General features: G+C 40.3%; 1 protein-coding gene across 1 annotated transcript in view; it reads left to right on the top strand.

The window, feature by feature from the left end:
* The window catches only part of LOC128706543 (mitogen-activated protein kinase kinase kinase 1), a 629,143-nt gene extending 608,814 nt beyond the window's left edge, over positions 1 to 20,329 (top strand). Inside the window, exons 12-13 of the mRNA XM_070089965.1 lie at positions 7,312 to 7,586; positions 17,376 to 20,329. Of these exons, the coding sequence (XP_069946066.1) occupies positions 7,312 to 7,586; positions 17,376 to 17,528 (428 nt within the window). The 3' untranslated portion in view covers positions 17,529 to 20,329. The remainder of the gene's footprint in view (positions 1 to 7,311; positions 7,587 to 17,375) is intronic.
* The last annotated feature ends 3,388 nt before the right edge of the window (positions 20,330 to 23,717 follow it).

The raw sequence follows: 23,717 nt of genomic DNA, 5'->3' as shown, positions 1-23,717 counted from the left end.
GCATACACGCTTATTATGACCCACTTCTCGCATCCAACCTTTACTTTAATCCACATAATTCTTGAATTTACACATTCATATTCTCTTTTCTCCTTCCATAACTGATCATTTAACATTACTGCTACCCCTTCCTTTGCTCTAACTCTCTCAGATACTCCAGATTTAATCCCATTTATTTCCCCCCACTGAAACTCTCCTACCCCCTTCAGCTTTGTTTCGCTTAGAGCCAGGACATCCAACTTCTTTTCATGCATAACATCAGCAATCATCTGTTTCTTGTCATCCGCACTACATCCACGCACATTTAAGCATCCCAGTTTTATAAAGTTTTTCTTCTTCTCTTTTTTAGTAAATGTATACAGGAGAAGGGGTTACTAGCCCATTGCTCCCGGCATTTTAGTCGCCTCATACGACACGCATGGCTTACGGAGGAAAGATTCTTTTCCACTTCCCCATGGACAATAGAAGAAATAAAAAAGAACAAGAGTTATTTAGAAAAAGGAGAAAAACCTAGATGTATGTATATATATATATATGCATGTGCGTGTCTGTGAAGTGTGACCAAAGTGTAAGTAGGAGTAGCAAGATATCCCTGTTATCTAGCGTGTTTATGAGACAGAAAAAGAAACCAGCAATCCTACCATCATGCAAAACAGTTACAGGTTTCTGTTTCACAGTCATCTGGCAGGACGGTAGTACTTCCCTGGGTGGTTGCTGTCTACCAACCTACTACCTACATTTATCCACACCAATAATAACTTCTCAACATCTTCAAGTACTGGTGATCTCATTTTTGTCAGCATGTTTACCCCTTTGCAACAACAGCTTCCTTGATTTCCTTTTTCTTGGCCACGATGGAAGCTATGGTTGTATGGGGTTTCTTATACATCCTGGCCAGTTCGGCCACACGTACGCCACTTTCATATTGTTCAATGATGTTTTTCTTGAATTCAGTCGTATTTCTCACCTTTACCAAAGGCCTGGCACTAGGAGATTTCTTTGGAGCCATGGTAGCTTATTTAGCAGTTGCAAGCACTAGAATGAATGGAATACAGTGGACCCCCGCATAGCGACTTTAATCCGTGCAAGAGGGCTCATTGTTATGCGAAATGATCGGTATGCGAATGAATTTTCCCCATAAGAAATAATGGAAATCAAATTAATCCGTGCAAGACACCCAAAAGTATGAAAAAAAAAATTTTACCACATGAAATATACATTTTCCTACACACAAAGAGAAGGTTACATGCACAATAGTAGAGTAGTACATGCACAATATATATTGTGCATGTACTACTCTACTAAATGAAGAATAAATGACACTTACCTTTATTGAAGATGCAGCAATGACTGATGAGACACTGTGTCCTGGGAGTGCCTTTTCCTCCTGAGTACTGTAGGTCCTGTTTGGCATTTTCTTCCAGAACAGGCCTTATCACACTGTGTATGCCACTACGATTCTTAAATCTCTCAAACCAACCTTTGCTGGCTTTAAATTCACCAATATGAGCACTAGTTCCAGGCATTTTTCCCTGTTCACCTGGGTGTTAGTCGACTGGTGTGGGTTGCATCCTGGGAGACAAGATTGAGGACCCCAATGGAAATAAGTTAGACAGTCTTCGATGACACTGACTTTTTTGGGTTATCCTGGGTGGCAAATCCTCTGGGGTTAATTGTTTCTTGGTATTCTCAATAAGCCACACCAACAACGGTGCTACAGCAGCAGCAGCAGCTGACAGTGCTACAGCAGCAGCAGACGATGCTACAGCAGCAGCAGACGGTACTACAGCAGCAGCTGATGGTGGTACAGCAGCAGCAGCAGCTGACAGTGCTACAGCAGCAGCAGATGATGCTACAGCAGCAGCAGACGATGCTACAGCAGCAGCAGACGGTACTACAGCAGCAGCAGCAGCTGTACCACCAATAGTAGCGATGGTTGATTGGGGTTTATTATACAACCTGGCCAGCTCGGAGACACGCACTCCACTTTCATACTTATCAATGATCTTCTTCTTCATCTCTATAGTAATTCTCACCCTTATTGCTGTAGGGTTGGCACTAGAAGCTTTCTTGGGGCCCATGGTCACTTATTTTGCAGATAAAATCACCAAAAACACCGTAATAATACGAAATGTTCCAATTGTATGCTTGGATGTTACCGCGGAGGCTGGCTGGTAAACAATGCCACTGGCGGCACATGTGAGGCTGGCTAAGGGCGCACATTGGATGCGTCTCGGACGAAGAGCGGTGAGCAGGTTTTTGAGCGGTATGTGAGGCAAAATTTTTGCGATAAAAGCGAGTGGTATGCAGATTGAACGTTATGTGATGCGTACGGTATGCGGGGGTCCACTGTATTATGAAATATTTCGTATGAACAAGTGAGGGGACCATCACTCACTGGTAAACAATGGCACACTGGCTGGGAAGGGAGGGTGAAGCGGCTCGGAGCCATGTGTACGCATCCGGGACGAACGACTATTTGCGAGTCAAACCACGATTCGCGAGCCAGTGTTTTGACGAAAATAACATTATGATTTCCGAAAGTTACAACTATCGAGCCTTACTATTATCGAGTATAGTCAAATTGGGACAGAAATGGCGGACGCTTCTGCCGCTGCCTCTGCCACCATATTATGGCCTATTTTATTCATTCTAGAGTATATATCATGTTTCTGTGCTAATTATATTGTTTATTACATCATATTAGATGAATTGTGATAGATAAATAAGCCGTTCAGTTGATAATAGCTTCATATTCAAGTATTTTTTCTCGTCTCTCCAGAATGCAGGAACGAATTAATGGCTTTTCATTTAATTTCAATGAGGAAAATTAATTTGATACACAAGTAAATTGAGTTACGAGCTAGCTCTTGGAACGGATTAAACTCGTAAGTCAAGGTTCCACTGTACATTCATGGTAAGGCATCATTTAGAGTATGGTGTATAGTCCTGATCAGAAAGATTGCAGAGTTGATCCTGTGTATCAGAAATCTTTCCTATGAGGAGAAACTGAGGGCCCTGAATCTGCACTCTCTAGAAAGGCATAGAATTAGGGGGGATAAGATTGAGATGTATAAATGGAAGACAGGAATAAATAAAAGGGATATAAATAATGTGCTAATAATATCTAGCCAAGACAAGACTCTCAGCAATGGGCTCAAGTTGGTAAAATTTAGATTTAGAAAGGATGTAGGAAAGCATACACAAATAACCCACATATAGAGGAATGAAACTTGTGATGATGTTTCAGTCTGACTAGGACCACTAACTATATAGGGAAGCATTGGTTTGGTAACAGAGTTATGGATGAGTGGAATAACCTTCCGAGTAGCATCATTGAAACAAAAGCCTTGCATAGCTTTAAAAATACATGAGTGGGTGTGACTTGGACATACCTAGGCATGGGCGAATAGGCTTGTTGCAGTACTTCTTCTTTCATAAGTTTTTATATTTTAAAAGTATAAGGCAGCATCAGACACATGAAGCTTACACAGAGCCTGGAGAATAAAAGGTAAGTAGGTTTGATCCAGAGTGTGGAATGGTAGCTCCATCTTCTTAGATCAAGAGCCCCTTATTTCTTGGAGGATTTCCAGATGGTATCCAGATGTAACAAGGGGGTCACAAAGGGAGGAAAAATAATAGGCTTCGTCTTCGGCTGTTTCACAAAGGTTAGAATGAGTGAGTCACAACCACTTGTCTGCACACCTATGGAGTTCCCTTGAAGGAAAACTCATTAAATTAATAACAAAACAGTACTCATTATGAGGTCAGTGTGGTAGATAGTAAGATACTACACACCACCAGGTGGCACCTCTGTCTGTACTCACCTAATTGTGGTTGCAGGGGTCAGTTCATAGGTTCTGGCCCTGCCTCTTCACTGGTCACTACTAGGTCCACTCTTTCCCTGCTCCATGAGCTTTATCATATATCTTCTTAAAGCTATGTAAGGATCATGCCTCCACTACATCACTCTCCAGACTATTCCACTTCCTAACAACTCCATGACTGATGGAATACCTCCTAACATCCCCATGACTCATCTGAGTTTTCAGCTTCCAGTTGTGACCCCTTGTTGCTGTGTCACATCTCCAAAACATTCTGTCCTTATCCATCCTGTCAATTCCTCTCAGTATTTTATATGTTGTTATGTCCTTTCTATCCTTCCTGTCTTCCAGTGTTATCAGGTTGAGTTCCCTCAACCTTTCCTCGTAGGACATATCCCTTAGCTCCAGGACTAGTTTTGTTGCAAACTTTTGTACTTTCTCTAATATTTTGACATGTTTGACCAGGTGTGGGTTTCATACTGGTGCTGCATACTCCAATATGGGTCTGACGTACACTGTGTACAGTGTTGTGAATGACTTCTTACTTAAATGTCGAAACGGTATTCTCAGGTTTGCCAGATGCCTGTATGTTGCTCAGTATAATGCTTGCCCTGAGATCCTTTTCCTTGAGTGAATTTTGCAGCCTCTGCCCTCTTAGGCTGTACTCTGTCTGCAGTCTTCTTTGTCCTTCCCTAAACTTCATAACTTTGCACTTGCTGGGGTTAAACTCTAGGAGCCATTTGTCAGACCAAGCTTGCAGCCTTTCCAGATCCCTTTGTAGGCTTACCTGATCCCTGTCTACATGTATTTATAGGTGTGTGCACACTTGTTTGTTTGTGTAACTATATAAAGAATAATGGTATACAGTGGACCCTCGACCAACGATGGCATCGATTAACGATAAATCTGACTAGCGATACATTTTAACGCAAAAATTTTGCCTCGACTAGCGCTTAAAAACCCGACCAGCGCTATTCGTTCCGTACCATACGCGTCCACTTTGGCCTGAGCGCGCCTCACTTGTCCCTTTGGTGCCAGTGTTTACAAGCCAGCCAGCCACCGCGGTCGCTTCCAAACATACAACTGGAACATTTCATATTATCACAGCCTTTTTAGTGATTGCACCTGCAAAATAAGTCACCATGGGCCCCAAGAAAGCATCTAGTGCCAACCCTACAGCAAAAAGGGTGAGAATTACTATGGAGATGAAGAAAGAGATCATTGATAAATATGAAAGTGGAGTGCATATCTCTGAGCTGGTCAGGTTGTATAACAAACCCCAATCAACCATCGCTACTATTGTGGGCAAGAAAACGGCAATCAAGGAAGCTGTTCTTGTCAAAGGTGCAACTATGTTTTCGAAACTGAGATCGGCAGTGATAGAAGATGTTGAGAGACTTTTATTGGTGTGGATAAACGAGAAACAGATAGCAGGAGACAGCATCTCTCAAGCGATCATATGTGAAAAGGCTAGGAAGTTGCATGACGATTTAATTACAAAAATGCCAGCAACTAGTGACGTGAGTGAATTTAAGGCCAGCAAAGGTTGGTTTGAGAGATTTAAGAAGCGTAGTGGCATTCATAGTGTGATAAGGCATGGTGAGGCTGCCAGTTCGGACCACAAATCAACTGAAAAATATGTGCAGGACTTCAAGGAGTACAAAGACAGTGAAGGACTGAAACCTGAACAAGTGTTTAATTGTGACGAAACAGGCCTGTTTTGGAAGAAAATGCCAAGCAGGACATACATTACTCAGGAGGAAAAGGCACTCCCAGGACATAAGCCTATGAAAGACAGGCTTACTCTGTTGATGTGTGCCAATGCTAGTGGTGATTGCAAAGTGAAGCCTTTATTGGTGTATCACTCTGAAACTCCCAGAGTGTTCAGGAAAAACAATGTCCTCAAGGCTAATTTGTGTGTGCTGTGGAGGGCAAACAGTAAGGCATGGGTCACTAGGGACTTTTTCTATGACTGGTTACATCATGCATTTGCCCCCAATGTGAAAAATTACCTAATTGAAAAGAAATTAGACCTTAAGTGCCTCCTGGTATTAGACAATGCTCCTGGTCATCCTTCAGACTTGGCAGAGCGACTTTCTAGGGACATGAGCTTCATTAAGGTGAAGTTTTTGCCTCTTAATACCACTCCTCTCCTGCAGCCCATGGACCAGCAGGTTATTTCCAACTTCAAGAAACTGTACACAAAAGCTATGTTTGAAAGGTGCTTTGTAGTGACCTCAGAAACTCAACTGACTCTAAGAGAGTTTTGGAAAGATCATTTTACCATCCTCAGTTGTGTAAACATTATAGGTAAGGCTTGGGAGGAAGTGACTAAGAGGACATTGAACTCTGCTTGGAAAAAACTGTGGCCAGAATGTGTAGACAAAAGGTATTTTGAAGGGTTTGAGGCTAACCCTGAGAATCCTATGCCAGTTGAGGAATCCATTGTGGCATTGGGGAAGTCCTTGGGGTTGGAGGTTAGTGGGGAGGATGTGGAAGAGTTGGTGGTGGAGGACAGTGAAGAACTAACCACTGATGAGCTGCTAGATCATCTTCAACAGCAAGAGGGCACACCTGAGGAAACTGCTTCGGAGGAAGGGAGAGAGAAATTGAAGAAGTTGCCTACTTCTAAGATAAAGGAAATGTGTGCAAAGTGGCTTGAAGTGCAAACCTTTTTTGATGAAAATCACCCTGACACAGCTACTGCAAGCCATGCTGGTGACTATTACACTGACACTGTTGTGAACCACTTTAGGAAAGTCATAAAGGAACGAGAGGTACAGGCCTCTATGGACAGATATGTTGTGCGACAGAAGTCCAGTGACTCTGAAGCTGGTCCTAGTGGCATTAAAAGAACAAGGGAAGTAACCCCAGAAAAAAAACTTGCTGCCTCAAGTGCTAATGGAAGGGGATTCCCCTTCTAAACACTAACACCTCTCCCCTCCTCCCATCCCATCAATCATCACCAGATCTTCAATAAAGGTAAGTGTCATGTAACTGTGCATGTAATCTTCAGTTTGTGTGTATTAAAATTAATATTTCATGTGGTAAAATTTTTTTTTTTTTCAATACTTTTGGGTGTCTTGCACGGATTAATTTGATTTCCATTATTTCTTATGGGGAAAATTAACTTGACTAACGATAATTCTGACTAACGATGAGCTCTCAGGAACGGATTAATATCGCTGGTTGAGGGTCCACTGTATTTAGACAATTGTATATTTATTTTACTTTCCCTAGAGTTAAAGCTGTGTTCTTTGGTGATTGAATATTATTGGTGTATTACCTGTAAAGTTTCCACCTCAGTGAACCTGAGGGTAATGTTAGAGGATGATGAGGGCAGAAGTGGATGGTTCCCATAAGTGTCAAGCTCTGCTCATGACCTTGCTTGATGTCTGGGAGCATGACTCTGTTTGTACTAAAGGGAGTTAATAGCTAATATGGAGTTGATAACTAATATTCTCACTTTTTTCTACTTACCATGCAGGTGCTAACCTTCTGGTAGACAGCACTGGCCAGTGGTTGAGGATTGGTGACTTTGGGACAGCTGCTCGAATGGCAAGCAAGTCAACAGTCACAGGAGAATTTCAGGGTCAGCTGCTTGGCACAATAGCCTTTATGGCCCCTGAGGTCCTGCGTGGAGAGGATTATGGACGTTCCTGTGATGTATGGAGTGTAGGCTGCTGTGTCATAGAGATGGCTACTACAAAACCACCCTGGGGAGCTGATCATGTTTCCAATCAGCTAAAACTCATGTACAAGGTAAACAATTTATATTTCAGTATTTGACAAGGACTATGATAACTGCAGGGAGCTTTTATTATACTGTACATCAGAGATTCATCCCTGAAAAATTAGATTGAAGGCAAAAATCTTGGAATGCACTACCATTCAGAATGACCAAATCCCTGAGTGGTGTATAATAATTTTATGTAGACCTCTCAGATTTTAAAGGTTTAAAATACTTACTGAAAAGTCAGCTCATTTTGGGCTGGAAGCAACCTGTGACTTCCAAGCATCTGAGACAACTGAAAGTAAAAGTCTGTGGTAAATTTTTGAGGGAAAAATTATGAAACAAAATATAAAAGCACATAAAGAAATATAGGATAACCATGCGTACTTGAAGTGTTCTTGGATCCTTAAAAACTAGGCTGTCCTTGGAAAAAGTTGGGCTCTTGAAATGTCCTTCATATTTAATTCCTTTTTAAGCAACACAATGAATATTATCTTATCAAAATGCTTCTTAGTCAGGAAGGAAGCCTGGCAGAGCATCCTGCTGCTTATAAAATATACAGTACATTCAATAAAAATACACAGCCTATACAATATTTGTCTTAAAATACAACACCAGTCACCCTTCCATTACACATTTGTTGTACAGAAATGGCAGAAAAGTGGTAAAAGCACTGAACAAAATGAACAGTAAAAAATGAAGATAAAAATTTTATTTCTTTGTAAAGGTTACAGTGTGTAAATACAATTTTGGTTTAATAAGTACAGAGAAAGCCACTATCATGCCAGGGCATTTCGGGCTCAATTGAAAGCCAGCAAAAGTGTGAAACACTGAAAAGAGGGTGCTGTATGTGCCCCACTGGAGTGCATATATTTCTCTCATTTTTTTTTTCTGGTTTACCTGGAGTTTACCTGGAGAAGGTTTTGTGGGTCAATGCCCCCGTGGCCTGGTCTGAGACCAGGCCTCATGGTGGATCAGGGTCTGATCAACCAGGCTGTTACTGCTGGCCGCACGCAAGCTGATGTACGAACCACAGCTCGGTTGGTCAGGTACTGACTTCAGGTGCCTGTCCAGTGCCTTCTTGAAGACAACCAGGGGTCTATTGGTAATCCCCCTTATGTATGTTGGGAGGCAATTGAACAGTCTTGGGCCCCGGACACTTATTGTGTTGTCTCTCACTGTACCCGTGGCGCCCCTGCTTTTCATCAGGGGAATGTTGCATCTCCTGCCGAGTCTTTTGCTTTCATATTGAGTGATTTTCGTGTGCAGGTTTGGTACCAATCCCTCCAGGACCTTCCAAGTCACAGACCGGGCCGCGGGGGCGTTGACCCCCGGAACTCTCTCCAGGTAAACTCCAGGTATCTCTCTCGCCTGCGTTCGAGGGAATACAGATCAAGGCTTCAACCGTTCCCAGTAGTTTAGATACCTTATGACACTTATGTATGCCGTGAAAGTTCTTTGTACACTCTTCAGGTCTGCAATGTAGCCAGCCTTGAAGGGGGCCGTTAGTGTACAGCAGTATTCCAGCCTAGAGAGCACAAGCGATTTGAAGAGAATCATCATGGGCTTGGCGTCCCTAGTTTTGAAGGTTCTCATTATCCATCCTATCATTTTCCTAGCAGATGAGGTAGATACATTGTTGTGGTCTTTGAAGGCGAGATTCTCTGACATCACTCCCAGGTTCTTCACATTACTCTTCCGCTCTATTGTATGGTTAGAATTTGTGATATACCCTGACACATTTTTAATTTCTTCAAGTTTTCCATATCTGAGTAGTTGAAATTTCTCCTCGTTGAATTTCATATTGTTTTCAGTGGCCCATTCGAAGATTTGGTTGATGTCTGCTTGGAGTCTCGCAGTGTCTTCGATGGAGGTCACTGCCATGGTGATCCGGGTGTCATCCACAAAGGAAGACATGAAGCTATGGCTTACATCTCTGTCTATGTCAGAAATAAGGATGAGGAATAGAATGGGAGCAAGTACTGTGCCTTTTGGAACAGAGCTTTTTACCGTGGCTGCCTGGGACTTTACTCTGTTAACTATTACTCTGTGTTCTATTTGTCAGGAAGTTGTAGTTCCATCTACCAACTTTTCCCGTTATTCCTTTATCCCACATTTTGAGTGCTATTACACCATGGTCACACTTGTCGAAAGCTTTTGCAAAGTCTGTGTAAACTACATCTGTATTTTGTTTATCCTCTACAGCATCCAGGACCTTGTCATAGTGGTCCAGTAGCTGGGACAGGTAGGAGCGACCTGCTTTAAACCAGTGTTGCCCTGGGTTGTGTAACTGATGGATATCTAGGTAGTTGGCTATCTTGCTTCTTAGAACCCTCTCAAAGATTTTTATGATATGGGATGTTAGTGCTATCGGTGTGTAGTTCTTTGCAATTGTTTTACTGCCACCTTTGTGGAGTGGGGTTATGTCTCTTGTTTTTAGTGTGTGTGGGATGACCCCTGTGTCCATGCTCCCTCTCCATAAAATACTGAAGGCACACGATAGGGACTTCTTGCAATTCTTGATGAACACGGAGTTCCACAAGTCTGGGCCTGGGGCAGAGTGCATGGGCATATCATTAATTGCCTCTTCAAAATCTTGTGGAGTTAGAATAATATCCAAGAGTTTTGGGATGACCAAACTTTGGGTTTTGTTCATAAAGAATTCATTTGGATTGTTGGCCCTTAGAGTGGGCAGTGGATTGCTGAACACTGAGTCATATTGGGACTTTAGTATTTCACTCATTTCTTGGCTATCATCTGTGTATGTCCCATCCCGCCTAAGCAGGGGCCAAATACTGGATGTTGTTTTTCCCTTAGATTTGGCATAAGAGAAGAAGTATTTTTTTTTTTCAATTTCCTTTATGGCTCTTAGTTCTTCCTGTGATTCTTGTCTCCTATAAGATTCCTTCAGCTTAAGTTCGATATTTGCAATTTCATTGACTAGTACCTCCCTTCGTATTTCAGATATATTGGCCCCACTTAGCAGCTCTGTGACTCTTCGCCTTCGTCTGTATAGGGAACGTCTCTCTCTTTCTGGTTTACATCTTCTCTTTCTTTTTCTTAATGGAATATGTCTTGAGCAGATCTCAAGAACCACAGAATTAATTTTTTCAAGGCAAATGTTCGGATCCATGTTGTTTAGGATATCTTCCCAGCTTGTTTAATTTAGGACATGGTTTACTTGATCCCATTTTATGTTTTTGCTATTGAAATTGAATTTCGTGAAGAGACCTTTATGACTGCTCACATTTTGCTGGTAAGCAGCATTCCAATGATTAACAAGATCAGGATATTTAATTGTCTTCTTCTCCAAAAAAATATCATTATTTCAAAGATGAGTGGATGCAGATTGAAAAATACAAGAGTTGGCCATAAACATGATAAATCTAATGTTCATGCTTATTGTATATTGTGTAAATGAGACATTCACTTGAGTAATATAGGTGCTATTGAAAGGTAAAAACAGTTACTTGGGAAACTTCTATGACTAGTGTGTCTACTTCATCAATAGATATTTAACCCTTTCAGGGTTTCGGCCATACTAGTACGGCTTACGAGCCAGGGTTTTTGACGTACTAGTACGCCTAAATTCTAGTGCCCTCAAATCTAGTGAGAGAAAGCTGGTAGGCCTACATATGAAAGAATGGGCATATGTGGTCAGTGTGCACAGTATAAATATAATCCTGCAGCACACAGTGCATAATGAGAAAAGTTTAATTGTGAAGTTAGCGGTCTCAGCGATGTTTACGCATCGGCGATTTTGCCCACTTTGAGCCCCATTTTTGGCCAATTCCACTGTACTAGTCGACAAAAAACATGAATATTTCGCTAGAACTCCATTTTTTCTATCGAATGAGTGCAAGAAACCACCCATTTACCAATTTCAACTATCCGTTTACAGTGGTCAGAATTTAGCAATTTTGCCAATTTCACACAAATTTCAAAAGATGCCAATTTCCGAATAGGGTCCAGAATAAACAAGAACGACATTACTGGCACTAAAATGACATTTCCTCTGTTCATTAGTCACATCTCAAGGCCCCTCTTACATTCTTTTGCTTTCCACTTTGAATTTTTATACTCACAAAAAATAGAAGATTTACTGTTATGCAGACTACTGCATTAGTGTGAAAAATGGTATAAATAATATTGGCGCACTTGCAAAAGAATATTAGACTCACCAGTTGACGTGTATTGGACGCTTGGCATGATTTGTTTACTTTTGAACTTTGGTAAAAATCGAACATTTCTGCTACTTTGAGCTCAATTTCAAGGTACTTTTCACTGTAAAACCAGTCAAAATCGTCTCAATTTCTGTAATATGTCTTCCATTCTATAAAATGAGACCAAGAAAACTAGAATACAACAATAAATACCATACGAAAATACAGTGCAAAGTCGCTGTTTTATTCCAAAAAAACGGTCGAAGTTTTTTTTTTCTCATTATGCACTCTGTGCTACAGGATTCTTTTTATACTGTGCACACTGACCACATAGACCCATTCTTTCATATGTAGGCCTACCAGCTTTCTCCCACTAGATTTGAGGGCGCTAGAATTTAGGCGTACTAGTACGTCAAAAACCCTGGGTCGTAAGTCGTACTAGTACGGCCGAAACCCTCAAAGGGTTAACTGGTGCAGTATTAACAGGGATGGCAGTGAACCTTGTTTTGAATTTTTCCCGGGCATCATTTACGTCCATGCAACTTGTTATCACTGTCTAGTCACAATTGTGTAGCCTATTTACCAGTGTTTCTTTACTGTAGTTTCTAGTTGACCTCATTTTTATTGTCCTGTGTAGGCCTATCCTATCCCTAGTGATTTTCCTGGTGCAGTAAATGATGAAATGATCACTAAGGCCTGTGGTAATGACGCCTGATTGACTAATGTTCTCAGTGAGGTTAGTTTGGTTGAAAACTGTGTGATCCGGGTTGGTGTATTAACCCTTTGACTGTTTCAGGCCCCTCTCTGAAACTGTCATTCTATGTCGCTCAATTTTTGAAAAAAAAAAAAATATTTTTTCTTATGAAATGATAGAGAATCTTTTCCCGATGGTAATGACACCAAAAGTTCGAAATTTGGTCGAAAACTCGTGGAATTATGCTCCCGCGAAGTTAGCGGTCTCGGCGACATATGCGTATCGGCGATTTCGCCGACTTTGAGCCCAATTTTCAGCCAATTCCATTGTTCCAGTTGACCAAACTCATAGCTATTTCTTTAGAACTCCATTTTATCTATCAGCTGAGTACAAGAAACCTCCCATTTACTAATTTGGACTACCCAATATGGTGGTCAGAAATTGGCAATTTGGCCAATTTCACGCAAAATAAAAAAGATGCCAATTTCAAAATAGGGTCCAGAATAAACAAGGTAGACATTCGTGGCACTAAAATAACATATGCTCTGTTCATTAGTCACATCTCTAGGCCCCTCTTATATTATTATTGCTTTCTATTTTGATTTTTTATTCATACAAAAAAATACAAAATTTACTGTTATGCAGACGACTGCATTATTGTAAAAATGGTATAAATAATATCAGTGCACTAGTGAAAGAATATTAGACTCCCCAGTTGGCGTGTATTGGACGTGTGGTGTGATTTATGTACTCTTGAACATTGGTAAAAATCGAACATTTCCACTACTTTGAGCTCAGTTTCAAGGTCGTTTTCATCGTAAAAGTAATGAAAATCATCTCTATTTCTGTAATATGTTTTCCATTTTATCACCTAAGACCATGAAAACGCGAATACAACGATAAATACTATACGAAAATACACCTCAAAGTCGGCGTTTTATTCCAAAAAAACGATCAGTTTTTTTTTTTTTCTCATTACGCAATGTGTGCTGCAGGATTTTTTTTGTGGTGCACACTGACCACACAGACCCATTCTCTCACATGTGGGCCTACCAGCTTTCTCCCACTTGATTTGAAGCCGCTAGAATTGTTGAGTATATATACGTCAGAAACATTGGCTCGTAAGACGTATTTATACGTCGAAAACAGTCAAAGGGTTAATTAGTTGAGTGTAACTATTTAAACCTAGAATTTGCTTATACCTTTTGCATAGTCCGTTATTTTGCTGTCTCGCAATTGTTTTCAAGTCCGGACAAGACACTGGAAAAGCCTTCTAAGAACTGGTCATGGGTTGGAGGGCGGTAACTAGCTCCTACTAAGATGGGTTTAGTCTTGGGAAGCAGCACTTCAAACCATAGAATCTCCAGTTTATTGTTATTTAAATCAGGTCTTGGATTGTAAGCTAAGTCATTTCTTATGTAAGCACATACCCCACCACCTTTTCTGTTCCTGTCTAACCGTTTTATATTGTAACCTATTTTGACCTCGTCATCAGTCACTGTATCATCCAACCAGGATTCAGAGATGGACATAACTGCTGCCCTAGTTCTGTTAGCTAGAATCCTAATCTCTGCCAATTTTGGAAAAAGTGATCTTGCATTGACATGAATAAATTGAAGGACTGTTTTCATAAAACAATTTTGATCATCAATATATGGCACTGGGTCATTTGTATTAAAATTAGGTAAACCAGTGTCATCATTGCTAAAGGGTAACTGTGCCAAAGTGCATTTGTTACACACAAAACGAATTTTGGTACCATTACTATAATTGTACATACATCCATTATGCACCCACCCCTTACACATTTTACATAAGGTGTCTTTTCTGTTCTTCTTTCATACTTTAGTACAGTGTATGCACCTATTTTGTGGTGTTTGAGATTAGAAGAATGGCTGTATTGTCTCACATTGGCCTATGCATGCATTACATATAGAGTTAAAGTTATCATTTGTAGCTACTAGACCGTCGTTATCACCGTCACTTATCTGCCTGTTTGGCCTCTGCACAATAGTTTCAGGTCCTGGATTAGTTTGGATATCACCACTTAACAGCGCTACTATAAGAGCTGTGTGCCACTGTTTTTGTTTGGGTATGTGGTGTTGCCATACCTTGTGGCAATAGTGACATTTATGTTTCTGGTAGGAGGGCAGCTGTTGGGCTTTTACTGTCCAGGGTACTATTACCCCATTTGCCTTTTCCAGCCCTCATGACTGATTTCCTTCATCATGGAATTGCAGGAGAAAGATAAATATAATTATGGCATTGTACCCCCCTAATGCCTGCCATTTTCACTCTTCACATCATACACAACAATATTTATTTCTCTTTCCCAGTCACCTAGCAAACCCTAGTAGCTGCTCTAGCAATCACCACTGATTTCTAGTAAATTTCCTGGTATCTACTTCAAAACCCTCTTCACTCCTCACTCCCCTTTACTTCACAAACCCCTTTCACTTATTCCCTTATTTCACACCCCCCTTCACACCTCACTTCACAGACTGGCTTCACCTATTACACTTCTAACTCATTTCCATTCTGGCAGGACCAAAAGTTTTAATCAATGGCTTTATCCATCCAAATCCTCCTCAGTTCCATTTATCGGGGCTGCGTCATGCTGTTCGACTGCCTCACCTGGTCTACTGCCTCAGCCATTTTTAAAAGCACTGAGGGAAGGAAATGCCACCTACAACCTGACTTTCCTTGGAGTTTTATAGATAGATTTGGCATTTTCACCTATGATTCTCTCACTGTACACTGGTCAGCTGAGTATAGGTCAGCTACTAAAACATTAACCTTGACTGTTTAACTATTCACTTCTTTCCCACGATTGGCACTGAGGGATAACTGTTGCTATATAGTTTCCTTGGAGTTTTGTATTGTAGATTTGACGATGTCTCCTGTGTTTCCCTCTCATTAACCCTGGTACAGGTGATATGATGGTGGTGCAGTTGATATGATGCTACTGTCAGTACAGATGAACGTCAGTATAGATAAGAATTTAACTTGCTAGTTGTACATCTGGCAGTAGCTGTGTTTGGGTGCCAGTCAACCATGTTTAAATGCTCAATTCCTTCCCTCATTTTGTACTGAGGGAAAAAACAGTCCAACAGACATGTCATTTCTTTGGAGTTTTGTTGTTAGGTTTTCTCCCATGTTGTCTTCCCATTGAACACTGTGCAGTTGATATGGACGTCAGTTATTTCAGTGTAGTGGACAACGTCGCATGTTTGGTTGCACGTCTGGCAGCAGGTCTGGTACTTGAATGCCGGTCCCTCTTTTGGTCATATTTAGTCCAATTTGTTGTCGTCACCGTCAGTTTTCATATCACTATGGGTTCCTTGCATGTTGTTGCAGCAGTACTTGCAATTACGCCATCACTGGAGTTTGGATAGGCCCAGGGGACGGCAAGATATAGGAGCAGCTTTGTTGCTGCTTGCTGCCACTCAGGCAAAAAATCATGAGTGACAGTCTGTTTCTTGAACACTCTGGGATTTTCAAAGTTATATAACAGTAAAAGCTTCAGTTTTAAATCCCCACTAGCATTACCACAGAGCAAGAGAGTTAGCCTGTTTTTTGTAGGCTTGTGTCCTGGCAGTGCCTTTTCCTCCTGCATCATGTATGTCCTCTTTGGCATTTTCTTCCTAAAGAAGCCTGTTTCATCACAATTGAACACTTGTTGGGGGACGAATCCTTTAGCCTCTTATGTACTCCTTGAATTCATGAATGAATTTTTTGGCCGCATGTTTATCTGAACTTACTGCCTCACCATGTCTTACAACACTGTGTATGTCACTATGCTTCTTGAATTTTTCAAACCAGCCTTTGCTGCCCTTAAATTCACTAACATCAGCACTTGTTTGAGGCATTTTCTTTATGAGATCGGCATGCAACTGCCTTGCCATTTTGCAAATTATCAGCTGCACAGTACTATCTCTGGCTAATTGTTTCTCATTGATCCACACTAACAGCAATTTCTCGACATCTTCCAGTGTTTGTGATCTCTGTTTTGTTATCACTTTAGCCCTTTTCGCAACCTCAGCTTCCTTGATTTCTTTTTCTTTGCTACGATGGAACTGATGGTTGATGCAGGCTTGCCGTATATCCTCACGATGTTGATCACACGTAAGCCACGTTCATATTTTTCAGTGATTTCTTTCTTTAATTCTATCATGTTTCTCAGCTTCTTTACCAAAGGACTGGCACTAACAGCTTTGGGCTCATGGTGGCTTATTTAGCAGTAACACAGAATGAACAAGTGCAAGAAACAATGAATTATTATGAAGTAATTTCTGTGAGCTCACAGGGTAATGTTCACTCACCCATAATCAAAGCGACACTCCCTCCTCAGAATGTGCGTGTGGGAGGTTGTGTGCGCGGCACACTCGGACATGTACTGTATCACTTACGAGAACGGAAGAAAGCAACGAAAACGGAGCCAATAATTTTATGGAAAAAATCTGCAATAACGGAAATGAGTGAAAACAGAGCCCAACGAAAAGGGAGGGTCCACTGTATTTTGATCATGACAGCTAAATGGGAATCAAAATTTCACACAATTTTACTCATAAAATGGTCATATCTTCACCCAGCTACTTGAATTTCACTTTCCACCATCGTCGAATGAGGTTGCACCTTTTTTGAATGTTTGAAGCTATGCCACTGACGGTACTTGAATCTTATCTGATCCATTTCTGGGTCCTGGGAATGGGTTCAGCAACTTTGGCTATAGGACACCTGCACATTACAGTTGTTCCTAGAATCTGGTCCTCATTACTTTACACAACAGGCAAAATTTTAATCCAGTTGGAGGAAGGGTTTTAGAGTTATGAGCCAAAGAAACCTGATTATCTCCCTTTCTCTAGATGCTGTATAACCCCTTCAGGTTTAATGTTTTTCCATGATTATTAATAATGTGATGTTTCAAAATCTCAAGTAATTAAGTTTTAAATGTTTTCTAGATTGCTACAAGCAACGGCCCGCCTACAGTACCTGAAACAATATCAGCCAGCACACGTGACCTGGCTCTTCGCTGCTTAGAGATCAAAAGTGAAAACCGACCACCAGCCAAGGAACTAATTCAACATCCATGCTTCAAGACACAGCCGCCATGACCCCATCCTCTCTCAGAATTGCCCATTGCTAATTAAAGGAGAAATTAACTTCACAATTCGTATAAAATATTTTAAAATTAAAGAAATTTAATACCAAGCAATAAATTGTATATTTTTTAAAGTTGCAAAATTGTTCATAATATAGTTAATCATACATGACAAATTGTATCATGATTTTTTTTCTCCATGAATAGAATTGGTGATGTTATCAGGTTATGGTACCGTACATGATTATTCATGTCAAGGAATATACAAAGCCTTAAATTGGCAATGCCAAATCATTGTTGTTCCATTTCAATATTTACCTCTTAAATGTCATGAAAATCTGATAGTACAAATTTTCACTTTTACTTTCTGTTTCCTTTAATTCATTATTTATCAGTAAAGCTCTTCTCCTGATTAAATTGGTTAAAGGTGAGCAGGCAGAGCATATAGAGCTTGGTAAGGGACGTCTAGCTCTATAGTGTATATATTAACAGTATACACGTAGCTTAGTGTAGGTCATAGGCGGCCTCCTTCACGAACACCCAGCAGACTATGGAAACCTTGGTCAGTTCCATGGACATAATGACTCTGATTTTCCTTAGTAAAGTCTAAATTTGGAACCACCATGTTAGACTTCCAGGAAGAGCAGACAGTGTGAGTGCTCCAGTGGTACTGATTGATCTGTAGTTTGTGGGTGTTGGGAGGGGTAGTGTCCCCATGAAGGCGGAGTCGGGCCTGTCTGTCCCCAAGACTGGTCAGCAGGACCAAGTAATAAATTATGGCAAAACCAGTATGACAGAGCAATTTTTTTTTTATCTCGAGTTCTTCTTAAGATTTGCCAAATTAATTTAAGCTGTTACTTCTTATGTGGACTCTTAATTAATTTGGGTTTCTTGATCCTGTCAGACCAGCTTTGCTGGACTTTTAAAAAAAAAAGTTGCTCCACAGATTTCTTGAATTTTCCTGTGGGTAATATCAACAGCCTCTACAGTGGCATGGTGCTGTCATTTGACCTCACAATCTTCATCTTTATTCTCTTTATTTAGAGTAACTTTTATGATATTGGTGGGCAGCAGAAAATGTTTTGAAGTAATGCTAGCAGGTAAGCCAGTTCTCAGTTTTAAGAACTGGCTAATTTGTGTGTTTTTTCATCACTTATATTCTGCTTGTCATCAGTTCAGTCAGAGTTGCTTGTGTGGGTGTAAACAACTACTGTAGCTAATAACTCCGACTTTTGCCATCATTCAGTGAAATTCCATTGCATTTGTAACACTTTACAAAGTGACTACAGATCTCAGTGTAATTTAGGGGACCAACTTGTCTTTACTATTTATGTATTTTATTTAAATTATTTGTATTGTCTCCCTCTACTTGTTACTTATATTAATTACTCTTTTGTCCCCAGTTTCTCATACTTTACTATTTTTTAAGTATTCATTTACACCATTTCATGGTGAATCTTTTAAGACTGTTAGTAGTGTTTTACTACTACAATTTCTTGTGTTCAACACGTCTTTCTTAGTTGAGCCGTGAACAAAATTTTCCAAAAAATATTTTGGTTACTGGTGTGAAACACAAATGTAATAGTAAGTTTATGGATACTTGGTCTGGCTATTGGAGTGTGCCTAGTACCTGGCCATATTCATTACTTAGGTCACAATTTTGGAATAGTACTGAAAGTTAAAAAAATTTTTAGATTTAAAAAATGTCCAAATGTTAGGAAGAATGTTTTTTTTTACACTTATTTATTTATTTATATTTTTTTAACCTGGTGAGCCCACAGAACTGTTACATAACTCTGACCTCTGTTCTTCTAGTGTTAAGAGTCAACTGGGGACAAGCACCTGCGTGTTTACCAGTGGGAACAAGCACCTGAATGTTTACCAGTGGGGACAAGCACCTGAGTTTACCAGTGGGGAGTTTGGGACTAACAATGCTTAAATTGAGTAAACTGGAAGTTTTTTATTATAAAACCCATATAGTACAAAATATTTCACAATTAAGATGTTTTAGTCTCCTTATGAACAAGAACTTCCATAGATGTTTTACAAGTTCGGGTGTATGTCCTCTTTGACGTTTTTGAAGTTATGTCAAAATTAAAAAAAGTGTACTTATTGTAAATTGGGATAATTTTTTTAATTATGGGCTATCCTCCACAAATTAAAGTTTAAGAGATTAAGAAACATCTGTTGCAAAAAATTTTCAAGAACCTCCCCACTGAAAAGTGCCTTAATTGTTTAATTTTAATCCAAATTCATCTGGAAGGGATTCTCTGCTGAATAAATAATGTATTTATGTGATGCCCATACATACACTTTAAATTGTACTCTAAATTGGTACCTAAAAGTTTGTAAAATATATTTTCATTACATTAGTCAAATCACTGAGAATCCCCTCATAAAGTGGCCAATTTTATATAGAAATGTGTAAAAACTAAATTTAAGTGGGTGGGAAAGTGGGCTATGTGGTGGAGATCACTATTTCCTATGCAGGATTCTGTTGTTCTTTATATATTAAGCTTTAATCATACTGTTTCTCGTACCTATTTGAATCGACTTTATATTGTCTGAGAGTACAAGATTACTTTCTGTATCTCCACCCATCCCAGGGACCCATACACGCCAGTTTCTTCAAGGTGCCAAATTGTACAGAGCACAACCTTAATTTAAGCTATTTTTCTACTGTTCATTGTTTGCATTTCTCAAATGAAACTTTTTGTGAATGTCTGGGACCAATTTTAAGAAAGCCTAAATGTTTTTTAGGTTTTTTCGTAGTTGATTTTTTGGTAGATTATAATATAAATTTAAAAGAAATAATGCATTTGTATTACCTTGAATATCTGCTCTGGCAATAATATTATTATTATTACACTTACAGGAGATGCTTTAAACCTGTAGGGGAATGTGAAATAATCAGTTTAAATCCAAGGACAGGTAGGATAGGTACAATTTCTTGGATGAAGAGCTTGTCACCATTATAAAGGCAGCCCCCTTTAGAGGTCAGGCAATAATAAATGATATAGTACTGGATTATTATTATTATAATCATAACATGACGTCGCGAGGTGACGTCAGCAGACATATCGAGGTGACGTCAGGCAGACATCGTGACGTCATGAAGTCGGGCAGCAGCATTGGTGACGTCAATGTGATGTGGGCAGCAGACCACAGCATGAGGCCTGGGGCATCTGGCAACTCACGTGGCTTCATCCACACCCCGCATGGTGTCGGGAGCCACGTGGCTTCGAGTGGCCTCGGGCACTCGGATGCACAGCTCTGGCAATGAATTCACACAAAACACAGCAGAGGGAGTGATGGCATGGTGGTGTATGGTAGGCTGGTGAGGTGTGAGTGTACAGCAGGGCGAGCATGGGCGAGGCAAGGAACGGTCACTTCCTCCTCTTCTCTCCACAAACACGTGGAGAAACTCACACTGGACGCAGAAATTACCACAAAACTCACTTCTGGCTTGCTGAAATAGCTGTGCTGAGCTGAACAACAACAGCAGAACATATGAGTGATGCTGAACACGTGACTTGAGAAACAGCATGGGACGCTGTAGCATGGGGTCACTGGGACACCACTTATAATTCTCGAAGATATTTGGCAAATTTCGGCTAAATACTGCTTGTACCTGTGTCTGGATGCTGAAACATGCAGACACGACATCAGGATAACTCATTGAGAGACGGATGCTTGTTGTGTAGGGTGAAGGAAATAGGATGAAGATGACTTCATCCTATTTCCTTCCTCTCGGGCAACACAACCGCTGCGACCACCACTTCCCACCAATGTGAAACAGATTATTGGTGGCTCTTGCAGAGCAGGGTTCAGTTACAGATGTCTTCAGAGCCTTCTTTACTTTATTTACAAATTCGTGGTGGGTACACAGGCTTGTGTGTTGTGTGCCCATGGCCCGGTAGGGCCATGCCCACGAGGGAGAGAGCTAGTAGGACTTGTGTCTTGCTGCTAGGCCGCTGAGTGAGTGAGCGAGTGTGGGACCAGCGTCCCCTGACTTTGGGCTGGTCTAGAGGGCAGCATCTGAGTGCCGCAAAATATGAACTAAGCTGGCAGACAGCATAGGCTGTCTGTGCAGACAGTACAGGCTGTCTACAAATATCAGCAAAAATTTAACATTTCCACTACTTTGAGCTCAGTTTCAAGCCATTTCCAATACTAAAACCAGTCAAAAGCATCTCTATTTCTGTAATATGTCTTCCATTCTATCAAATGAGACCAAGAAATACAACTATAAAAAATATATGAAAAAACACTGCAAAGTCCTTGTTTAATAAAAAATTATGGTCTCGGGTTTTTTCTCTCATTATGCACTATGTGCTGCAGGATTTGGTTTATGTGGTGCACACATACCACATAGATGTATTTTCTCATATCTAGGCCAAAATTTACCACTCACAGCTTATCAGAGTGAGCTGAGCTCATGACGTAGATCTATAGTTTGGACCCTCAATGTAAAGCCGTAGATCTACGGCACGAACCCTCAAAGGGTTAGGTGAGGCTGTATTTGATTGTTAAACAAATATATTAGGGCATGTGTTCTCATTACCTGTGTGATTAGTTTGTGCATGTGCATATTTATGACAGCTACTGTGCAGTATTTAGATGTGATTTTGGTCTACATCCAAACTGTAAAAACTCTGATAATTTATATATTTCAAATTACGAATACATTTTGGCATTCATCTTTACAAAGATAATTTGTTAAATTTTTCTGCATTCATTAGCAATGTATAAAATTAATATTTTGAAGAAATAAGGGTAAGGAAAGAGAGAGAGGCTAAAGAAAGGAGAAAAATTATAACATGAGAGAAAGAAACTTAACTTTGATGCTTTGATGCAGTGGATACCATTATTAACGACAATGTTTTGTACACTTCAGCTTCATGAAATCTGAGTGAGCAAAAAGCTGTCATTAATAAAGGAATTCCCTGCATCTTGGTGACATTCATTTCACCTTGTTAGTACAGTACTTAAATAGTATAGTAGTCCCCCCAAATTCGTGGGGGTTATATTCTGAGACCACCCGCGAATTTGGAAAAACCGCGAATTCTAGACGCGGTTAAAAAAAAGCCTATAAATGCTTATTTTTATAGTTTAAACCCTAAATATGCCCCCAAAACACTTTAATTTAATTTCAAACTCAGCTTCATACATCACCCTTAAAAAAAAAAAAGAATGTAAAGATAAACCCTTATACAGTGGACCCCTGGTATTCGATGGCATCGGTATTCGAAAATCCGGTATTCGATGCATTATATCGCAAAAAAATTTCCTCGGTATTCGATTGAAAACCCGGTATTCGATACAATTCGTACGAGACGTGTCCACGTGTGGCCTGAACTGCCCCATGTCTGCCAGTGTTTACAAGCCAGCCAGTGTGCGCGCATCTAAGAATACATTCGGTACATTCCATATTATCCATATTATCACTGTGTTTGGTGTTTGTTTCTGCAAAATAAGTCACCATGGGCCTCAAGAAAGCTTCTAGTGCCAACCCTTCAAGAAAAAAGTCGCTAATGACTTATGAAATGAAGAAAGAGATAATTGCAAAGTACAAAAGTGGAGTGCGTGTGTCGGAGCTGGTTAGGTTGTACAATAAACCCCAATCAACCATCTCTACTATAGTGACCAGGAAAACGACAATCAAGGAAGCTGTTCTTGCAAAAGGTGCAACTGTGATTATGAAACAGCGACCGCAAGTGTTAGAAAATGCTGAGAGATTGTTATTGGTGTGGATAAATGAAAAACAGATAGCAGGAGATAGCATCTCTCAAGCGATCATTTGTGAAAAGGCTAGGCAGTTGCATGACAATTTGGTAAAGAAATTGCCTGCAAATAGTGGTGATGTGAGTGAATTTAAGGCCAGCAAAGGTTGGTTTGAAAGATTTAAGAATCGTAGTGGCATACATAGTGTGATTAGGCATGGTGAGGCTGCCAGTTCGGACCAAAAAGCAGCTGAAAGATATGTGAAGGAATTCAAGGATTACATAGACAGTGAAGGACTGAAACCTGAACAAGTGTTTAATTGCGACAAAACAGGCCTGTTTTGGAAGAAAATGCCAATCAGGACCTACATTACTGAGGAGGAAAAGGCACCCCCAGGACATAAGCCTATGAAAGACAGGCTTACTCTGTTGATGTGTGCCAATGCTAGTGGTGATTGCAAAGTGAAGCCTTTATTGGT

Source organism: Cherax quadricarinatus, chromosome 3 (assembly GCF_038502225.1).
Source record: "Cherax quadricarinatus isolate ZL_2023a chromosome 3, ASM3850222v1, whole genome shotgun sequence".
NCBI classification, from domain to species: Eukaryota; Metazoa; Arthropoda; class Malacostraca; order Decapoda; family Parastacidae; genus Cherax; species Cherax quadricarinatus.
Note: the sequence above shows the minus strand (reverse complement) of the source record. Positions and strands in the feature narration are given on the sequence as shown.